The sequence below is a fragment of the Balaenoptera physalus genome (genome assembly GCF_965194825.1).
Source record: "Balaenoptera physalus genome assembly, chromosome: 1".
Lineage (NCBI taxonomy): Eukaryota > Metazoa > Chordata > Mammalia > Artiodactyla > Balaenopteridae > Balaenoptera > Balaenoptera physalus.
In genome coordinates, this window is record NC_138882.1 from 122,278,023 (window position 1) to 122,287,844 (window position 9,822).

Consider the following 9,822-nt stretch of genomic DNA (forward strand, 5'->3'; position numbering starts at 1 on the left):
ACATCTCTATGAAATCCTATCAGACTCCACTAATTGTTCTAATGGTATCAAAATTAAAAGATTATATTCTGGGACACACAATCTTTCAAATCAAATTATTTCCACATATTACTTCCTATATAAATTTTTTACAACAATTAAAACAAAATGTGATTTGTCATTTTAACCATCTCAAACGTTATTTTAAATACATTAGTGCTTTAAGGAAACATTAATATATTTCTATTTCTGTATCTATCCAAAGGCTCTTTCTGACATTGTACTACTATTAGTCTCAATTATGAACCTAACAAAGCACAACTCAACTTCTTTATTAGATAAGAATTAATGGTAATAATCTATATTAAACACAGCATACTGGCATGCATTAACTAGTATGCCAATTGGGAGACTACAACTTTCAATTTTTCTGGATGCATTAAAAACTTGATATTCTAACTCAGAACAAATTTTTAATTAAGCAAACTCAAGATAGAGCAATCAAGACCTGCTTTACTATTATCTTAAGTTAAACTGCCCCCCTATACTATTCCTTCTAAAGGAACAGCAAACAAGCCGTGTTTTGAGCTACAATTCCCTTTGTCATTACTGACTGGATCAGTACTAAAGACCAAATCCTGGCTGGCCAGAGACAAAGTGGCCTGGCATGAAAAGACGAGCCCCTAGGAATTAGAATTGGGAGAAGATCTCAAGATTCAAGTATGTAGTTCGTAGATACTGAAGCAAAATGAATGTATAAAGGGAAGTCATGAAGCAGTATCATATCCATGAAGCAAGCCCATGTTATGAGAAAGCTGTAATTATTTGTAAACCACAATAGAAAAAGAGATCAAGACTAGAGAGAATGACTGATTGAACCAGTAGTGAGATGCCAGCTGAGGAGATACATAGGTGATTCATGTTTATAGTTAAGCACTAGAGAGAAGAGTCAAAATTTTCTTGCTGTTGAGGTCCCTAACCTTACATCTACTCCTATTGGGGTCCGACGATGGGGAAGCGGGCTGCGGATGGGCCGCCCGTTGGACAAACTCGGGTCACTTAGGGATGCGTCTCTAAGGGGACAGGGTGCCAGTGACTCAAGCCCGTATTTCTAGCTCCTACGCCTCGGTAAGGCTCTCCCCTTCCCTGCCCTCAACCTCTGCCGCCAACTCCGTCAGGAAAACAGGAACCGCCTCGTCGTCCCGCCACCAGGCCTTTTACAAAGTCCCTCAATATCTGACTTCTCTCACCGGTCCCCTCGGGTCTTGGAGGATAACGACAAGCTCTTTCCTTACCTCTCTCAAATCGGCCTTTCCGGAGAGGGAGAGCGGAGAGGATGGGTGTCTGGTCGCGTTAGCATCCCGCCGCTGCCGCGCCCACCGTCCGCTCCGCCCCTTCTCGCTCCCTGCTCTCCCCTCACCCCCCTGAGGCTCGGGCTCCCGCATGGGTGAGGAGCTGAAACAGAAGGCGGAGGAGGGCGCGCATGCGCGCCGCGGGTGGAGGCACGGGGCAAAGAACCGGAAACTTAGAGACAAAGTTCCGAGCCCCGCCTCCCGCTCCGCCGCCCCGCCGACCCGCAGTCCCGCCGTCTGGCCCTGCGGACCCACCACCGATCCACCGACGGATTGCCGATCTGCCCAGCTCTCGCGTGCGCCATGTCTGGTTCCTCCAGCGTCGCCGCTATGAAGAAAGTGGTTCAACAGCTCCGGCTGGAGGCCGGGCTCAACCGCGTGAAGGTGAGCGGGGGCGGGCGGCTGAGGGGGAGGGGAGGGCGGGTGAGGTGGCGGGGGGGATCCGGCAGGCGAGCTGGCGCGGCGAGCGAGGCTTGCGTTCGGCTCTCGCCACCCCTAGGGAGGACGCGCTCTCGGCGGCGGCGGCGGCGAGCTCGGCGGCCAGCTTTAGAAAAGTAGCGGCGCAGGTCGGCGTTGTGGTTTGGGGGGCCGGTTAGTGCGCCCTTCCGCCCCAAGACTTTCCAAGGCGGGCTGGCCCTGGTTTGAACAGCGGCTTTCCGCATTCCGGTCCTCCTCCCCGTCTCCCTCCCTCCGTAGTGACTCCGCGGCTGTGCTCGCCAACAGCTGCTCCTCCGCGCGCAGTCCGCACCCTTCCCGGCCCTCTCGACCAGCTCCTCTGTTTTTTGTCACCCGACGGGGTTTTATCCGACTTTTGATTCAGAAGTATTTTTTCTTTGCATTTCAGAACTTTCCCAAATCCACTCTCTTTAATAGTAGAGTCTTACTTCCAGCTCCTCTCATTCACCGAACACACACTTGAAAACGAATTCTTGCATAACTTTAACTGTAGGTTAAAGAAGCCTGTTTTGGAAAAGTTCGCAATGTCTAAGGTTACCACTGGTGCCCTGTACAACTTCGTACAAAGCGTGCATTTCGTATCTGTTTGGCACCGTTTGCTGTGTTGTGACTTTGGGTATATCTACTGGTCCGCGCGTACCCGAAAAAGTAATTAGGGTGGACCAGTGTTATTTATTTTGGCATCTGGTTAGCATTGATCTTGTCCTGGGGTATTTACTTTGGGGAAAAAGCCTTTTGTGTGTGGTGATATGACAACCTGACGTTCTAGTGCTATTTCGAGTTTCCTGATTTCTTAAATCCTGCGTGGATTGGCTTCTTTCTGGTGCAGGTCAGTTTACGTGTGAAACACTTGTAATTAAAAAAGAAACAGAGAAGAGTATAAAGCATGCACTCTGTTGAAAGAAAAAGCCAGTTTCCAAGATGATTTGATTCTGTACTCATTAGGCTAGTTTTTACTTCCCCCTGAAATGTTTTGTGGAGTAAGATGGTCTCCTATTTACCCATTTCCTTAAGTAGAAATGTCAGGGACCTAGTTTACTCAGTTGTGGTCATCTCGGGAGGGAAGGGAAATTCCCATCAGTCTTGGGGTGGGATTCTCCTCTCTTTCTGTCCTTTAAGTGTTGTAAACTCCATTGCAGTCTCGAATCCATTTCTCTAATCTCCAGATTCTTAGCTCATCCCAGTGATTTATGGTTAGTCTTGGCTGGATTTAACTTTGAAATCACTATCTTATCATTCAGGCGTGTCTTTATCATAGATTGGGGGGAGGGGAAAAATGCTGGTTAAAAACAGAAAAGTGTTAAGTAGGGGTATTTAGTCCTAATCTGCAAAGAAAATGAGTTGAAGTCCTCAGGCTCAAGTACTCTGAGGGCTTTACCATAAAAACTCTAGCCCCTCCAGTAACTCCGCAGCATGATTCCTTCCTCCTATTCTTAGGAGGGTTTTGGTCGGAATCATTAAAGGCACCACAAGTGATTTGGTTTTAGAAATCTCAATTTGTCTGATGCCAGGGCTGTGTGTAGCAAGGAGTGGAGGCATCACACCTTGGGACTTTAAATGAGCTTTTCATTAGACATGTTGCAAAATGTGGTTAGTTCGATTTCATTTTGTGCTTCTGTTTTACCCATGACTCTATGCTAGATGGTTTTGTAGTGATATTTTACTTTCGAATTACCACAGCTTTACTTTTTAAACCTTTATGTGAGTAGTTGATAGAAATTATCACAAATGCTTGACAGACTCTCCCACTGTTGGGTAACCATACACTTAACCCAGGGCACTTTTGAGAGTGAAAGAGGGCGCTGATTATTATGCCAGGATTATAGGGTTTCAGCCTCCTGGATGGTGATTATTACAGTGCCATAGGGGCTAGAAGCTTGTTAGAGTTTTAAGCCTTTGTGTCCATTTTCCCCACTGATTGGAATTCTCACTGATCATTTTCTCACTGATGGTCACTTGGCTGGATCTCTTGTTACTGAGATCTCAATTTAAATGTCACCTCCTCAAAGACACTTTCTCTTAGGTCCTGATCTAAAAAACCACTCTTTTTTCTGCAGAGCACCTTGTCTCTTTTCATCTGAACTGTTAGCTCCATAACAGCAGGGATTTGGCTGTTCTTACATATTCTCAGTGCCTAAAATTATATTTGGCACATAGAGGTGACGAGAAGTTTGTGAAAGGGAGTTAAGCTGGAGCCTACCTACACTTTAGGCAGATAATTAACACATTCTTTACTGCTGGTTAATGTGAATGAATGAAACCATGTTATAAGACAGTGAAAAATTATACCACCATTCCCCCACTGTAGCTACACCTTTTAGGGGAGCAGGGTACCCATTTGTTATAGTACTTGGTACCAGGTATTTATAAACTGTTTACTCACACAGTTGCTAAATAAATTTATGGAACTCATTACCCTGGATTGGTATATAAGCCAAACATATAAATAGATTCCAAGAAGAGTTTAGATTCGTCTCATGAAGATGGATCCTTTTATCAGGTTAATGTCTGGGGTACAGCTGTCATGTGCAGAAATTCTTTGCAGAGAGCATTTGTGATGCCCTAAGCTCCCTTTCAAAGGCTAAATATTACCCAGCCAGACTGGACACCTGTTCTCACCCTCCTTACGGGAAGTTAAAACAATAAATGATTATCTTCTCCATCTTCTTAAACCTCAATTCAAGAGTTAGGATATTGTATGTATTTGAGGCATCCTTTAGTCATTCATGTTATATATCTGAACTATTCAGTTTATTGTTTTGGTGTCCTGTATCACACCTTACCAGAATATATACAAATATTAGATGTTTAAGTGATAAATGATATAAAGTTATTTTAACTATGAAGCCACAGAAGTTCCTTAAGTCCTGTTTAAATGGCTTTGCATACATATATGAAAATTATTAAATCACATTTAAGGCATACAGTTTCTTAAAGGCAGGCTGCTTGGTAAAGTTGTTAAAATAAACTGAAGTTTGCTAATCAGCCTTTCAGTCACATGACACTGAGCAGAAACTGTCACTGTCCAGTTTTGTAACATTAGACAACTGATGGAACATACACCAAAACAATAAACTGAATGGTTCAGATTTTGAACATGATGTTCACTCAGAGTAGCATTTTCCCATTTCCCATACTGCTTTCAAGACAGAGTGGTAGTTTACTAGCATTTTAACACTTTTTAACTATAATATCCTGTGTACTGCTTTTAATAAAAGACAAGATGTTGAGTACCCTCAAGGTTACACTAGAACAACCTATTTATTAATAAACTAGCAGGATGTGCTATGCTTTACAAACAAACAATTGTACTGTTCGTACTTATTTACATGCAGTGTTTTAAGTATAAAAGCTCAGTATATGACTGTTGAGCTTCAATTAGTATATATCTTTTTTGAGTTAAGAGAAGTGTTTATTGGCAGGTATTTTTGAAGATTTGAGAAAAACTTCATTAAAACATTGTCACCACCTCCCACCCACTTCCCCCACCCTTTGTTATATACAGGTTTCCCAGGCAGCTGCAGATTTGAAACAATTCTGTCTGCAGAATGCTCAACATGACCCCCTGCTGACTGGAGTATCTTCAAGTACAAATCCCTTCAGACCTCAGAAAGTCTGTTCCTTTTTGTAGTAAAATGAATCTTTGCAAGGTAAGTTTCCTTAAATTAAAACAACAAAGCCCCACATAGTAGGGATAACTCGTCAAGTCTCTTTCTTTGCAGCACTTATAAGTTGAGCAAAATCATCCCATACACTTTTGTTTGGCACTCTTTGTTTTGTAAGGATTGATGAAATTTACTGATTTAGTAGTCATAGAAAGACTAGTTGTTTCTATTTTACCATAGAGGGTTAAGTAGAGGATTTAATAACCATAAAGAGGATATAGGAGTTACTAGAAAATTTCACTGCTGTGACAAGTCATGTTACCTTTTATAGCTTTGGTCTAATGGTGTATTCTGGTGTCCCCAAATACTAGTTTAGTTTTATTTTTGTGTATCTAGCAAATATTTAGACACTGGACTGCCCTGGCCAGTCCAGTGGTTAAGACTCCGTGCTTCCAACGCAGGGGGCACGGGTTTGATCCCTGGTCTGGAAACTAAGATCCCACTTGCTGTGCGGCCAAAAAACAAACAAAAGAGGCTAAATCAGTAAATAACAGCACATTATTAAAAAAAAAAAATTTAGACATTAAAAAAAAATCTGCAGTGTTCATGGTGGTGGCTTTTGAAATACTATCAACTGATTTGGATTAATGATGATCTAATAGAACAGCATAGAAAATAATTGGGAGTTGTGAATGCAAGAGAAACTGAAGAGATAGCCGAATAAGCTAACATGGTGTTGGCATTTGGACTGGGGAACAACAGGTTTTAATTTTATTGTTGTTAGGTAAAGATAAAATGAGAGAAATGAAGTGTATATGTTCATGGTGGCAAACAGTGGATTGGTTTTCAGAGGATTAAGAAACTATATTTTGGGCTGGTTTAAAGCATACTTTTATATGTTAACCTGTAACTTACAGAACACATGTCAGTGTATGCAAAAACATATGTTAATCCAAAAGAGATGTGAGAAGAAAACATGATGTGCATAATTGAAAATGTAATCCAAGGGTACTACCTTCACAAATCCATAGGACTTTTGTCAGAGCATTTATTCATATTGACCTACGAGAAGCAAACTTAAATAGTGCTTCAAAAAAAAAAAGACTGTGTATGGCACACACCATCTACAGACATTCTGACTCCTTAAAGTGCAGGAAGCTGCTTCCTAAAATACCATGTTACATAGTTGTGCCCTCCCTAATTAAACTTTGTAGACTTGGGAGTGTCCAGGAAGTTTGTGTAAGTACAACATGTTTCCAGTAAATACAATGATTGGTTGAATTGGTTAAGATTTTCGAAACACAGGAAAAAAAAAAAAAAACCCCGCCTTTGAGATTAAGGGAAGTAATTCTTTTTAACAGTCTAGCACCTTCATATTTAACAGGTTAAAAGTCGTTTGCTCCTGGCAGTATTAATTCTTCATGGCAGTTTTGGGAAATTTCATATTTTTACGGTTCCTCTTGTATTCTCTTCACAAAGTGTTTATTTTCATTTAAAATACTGTTAAGCCTGGCTTCTTAATTGGCTGTTAATAGTTTCACTTCATAGGAGTCTGCAGACAAGTGTTTAATGAGTTGCTCAAGGTTAAAATATGGTTGGGATAAGAATCCAGATTTCAAAGTAAAATAATGGCTGTTAATTCTGGCAGTATAATAAACCCTTAGCTTTGTGGATATTATGATTTGAAACACTTTTGGCTAGGAAAAGAATATTTGGATGTAAAAGCATTTCTTCTCAAACTTGAAAGTAGGTCTGGGATGTTATGCTGATGTTGGTTGTCCTAGGCACACTGAGTGGCATGGATGCAAAGAGTCTGTATTTAAGTCTTTATACTCATAGCTTTTAAAAAAATATATATTTATATATTTTTTTTAAAAGCATAGATAATTTAGCAACAGATAGTACAAGGTATTAAAATAGAAGTTACCATGATCCACATACCTAGAAATAACCACTGTTAACAGATACTTCCTTTTAAGAGAAAAAACAATCATTGAAAAATAGTGATCATAGCATGCACAGTTTTTTTTCTACACTTGAATTTTCTTATTTCATTTAATAGTCTTTGTAAGTTCCCTGGTGGTCTAGAGGTTAGGATTTGGTGCTCTCATTTAATAGTCCTTGTAAATGAGATTTTCTGTGGTTGTACTATAACTTAAATTATACTTCATCAAATATTGAGGTTTCCAAATTTGAGGATACACTGAGGCGAAGATCTTGGTACCCATACATATACTTTACCCATTTCTTTAAGATAAATTCCCGTAAGTAACAATAAGGAATGACATTTAAAATGTAATAACCTTGAAAACTGCCAAATTAAACTTTGCTATTCCACCTGGAGCTTAAGAATACTTTTTTGCTGAGCCCTTGCCAAACAGATCTCAGATTCTTTGCTACTTTCTTCTGCCTATCTCATTTTTGTAATTTGCACTGATTAACTGAGGCTAAACATTGTTTTTTCACCACTGATTTTGTTTATGCTTCTTGAACATTTTTGTAATGAAGTAACAGAAATTTTTAAATAAGTATAAAAAACCAGGTGTCCACTGTCCTGAATTAAATGGTTTATATATATATATTTTTTTTGGTTGCACTGTGTGGCTTGTGGGATCTTAGTTCCCAGATCAGGAATTGAACCCTGGCCCTTGGCAGTGAACGTGCCAAGTCCTAACCACTGGACTGCCAGGGAATTCCCAACTTTCAAGAAATAAAAAGATACTTTTCCTACCTTTCCATATAGATGACTTATCCTGAAGTTGTTATGCCCCTGTTTTTACTTTTTATATATATTTATTGTTTTATAGTTTTAAAACATAGCTATTATTTTTAAGGAACTATTACTGCATTACTTTTGAGATTTGTGTTAATCCATAGATTGTTTAGTCATTTTAATTGCTGTATAGTATTCTGCCATGTGTATGAACCTTAGTTTATTTATCCATTGCCTTATTGAGTTGCATTTAGGCTACTTCCAGTTCTCTGCTGTTAAACCATTACTATAGTCAATATCCATGTACACATTTCTCTTTGTATATAGGTTTATGTGGGTAAATAGAAGGGATTGCATCTTGCTCTCCTCGATACTATTGCTCATTTCCTAGAGGTGTTCAGATTTTCCTCAACTTCAGAGATTCTTATATTAACCTTTTTTAAAATTAGGATCCAGAGTGTATTTTGGCAATGATATTGGCAAGTCAAACTTTAAGTCTGTTTATTTCTAAACCCTAAGTTATATATACTTCAGAGTGGTTATAAATCATAAGTTATATATACTTGAGAGTGGTTAAGAGAAAGTTACATTTTACACCACAGGCATTTTCTATCCTGTTTCTCATTTTTTTCCCTAGAAACCCTGTGATGTCTGTTTTTTTTTTTTCTTTTTTAAAAACAGGCTTAGTTTAACTGAAAGCATTTTATAAGCTGACATTCAGATGAATGCCTTAAATGTAATGTAAGATGTACTGCTATTCAGAAAAAAAGCTATTGTTCTTATGATACTTTACCCTAATTCACTTTTTTTTTTTTCATTTCAGGTTTTTAAACCACTTTTCATAAACCGGTGAATATTCAAAGGAAAGCTAAATCTGAAGCCTGTACAAAAGCCTGTCTCTATAACACGTGCCATACTATATAAACTTCTACTTTTGTCAGTCTACCTCTCTGAATATTCATGAATTTCTGTTTCACAAGGGTAATTATTTTATATACACTGGTGGCAGCATATAATAAAATACTTAGTATAAAAGTTTTTGGATTAATTATTGGTATTAAATATACTATGTACAATATTAATTTGTTTTGAACACCTAAGAAAAAAATGACAATTTTCCCATCATCTTTAAGGGGTTAAAATTTTTAGTGTTTGTTCCAGCAACTCATCTCACATAACTTTATGCCATACATTTGCAAGACTGCTAGAGAATTAAAGGTAAGTTGCAGATTTATTCTTTTAAGGTCAGGAGGAGGCTGCTAATAATACTAGTTTCTATTCATGAGTTATTTACAGGGTTAACTTTGTTTTCTAATGAACTACTTTGTGGGGTATTACCATTACACCTAGAAGTTATTTACTTCATAACAGATGGCTCTCCCAGTAAGGATAGTAAAGACTAGATATAAGAATTCCATTACAAGATGGAAGAGAAAAATTTCAGAGCCCAAGGTAATTCCTGAGTGGAGCACTACAGTACAACGTAATGAGGTAAAGAAGTACCAAAGACTAGCATCAATAATTTGCAACTTTTGCTTTAAGTCCTTGGCAAACCACTTTGCTTTAAAAATTTCTACCCTTCTTGAAAGGCTTAAGGAAATGTTAAAACATCCTAGAAACCTCACCCCCAAATATATGTATTTTCTGGAAACAGAATTAAAACTATGAAGATCAGTCTGATACAAAACCAGTGGGCTACACAGTATCTACCAAGCAC

At 38.9% G+C, this 9,822-nt stretch overlaps 2 protein-coding genes across 2 annotated transcripts in view; one reads left to right on the forward strand and one right to left on the reverse strand.

Annotated features, from left to right (window-relative positions):
* Window positions 1-1,626, reverse strand: part of SPATA1 (spermatogenesis associated 1) — a 101,514-nt gene extending 99,888 nt beyond the window's left edge. The window contains exon 1 of the mRNA XM_082410428.1: window positions 1,275-1,626. Within this exon, the coding sequence (XP_082266554.1) occupies window positions 1,275-1,424 (150 nt within the window). The 5' untranslated portion in view covers window positions 1,425-1,626. The remainder of the gene's footprint in view (window positions 1-1,274) is intronic.
* GNG5 (G protein subunit gamma 5) lies at window positions 1,491-9,140 on the forward strand. The gene is made up of 3 exons (XM_082410856.1): window positions 1,491-1,715; window positions 5,293-5,437; window positions 8,929-9,140. Exons 1-2 carry the CDS (start codon window positions 1,635-1,637, stop codon window positions 5,416-5,418), a joined length of 207 nt encoding a protein of 68 aa, XP_082266982.1. The 5' UTR covers window positions 1,491-1,634; the 3' UTR covers window positions 5,419-5,437; window positions 8,929-9,140.
* The last annotated feature ends 682 nt before the right edge of the window (window positions 9,141-9,822 follow it).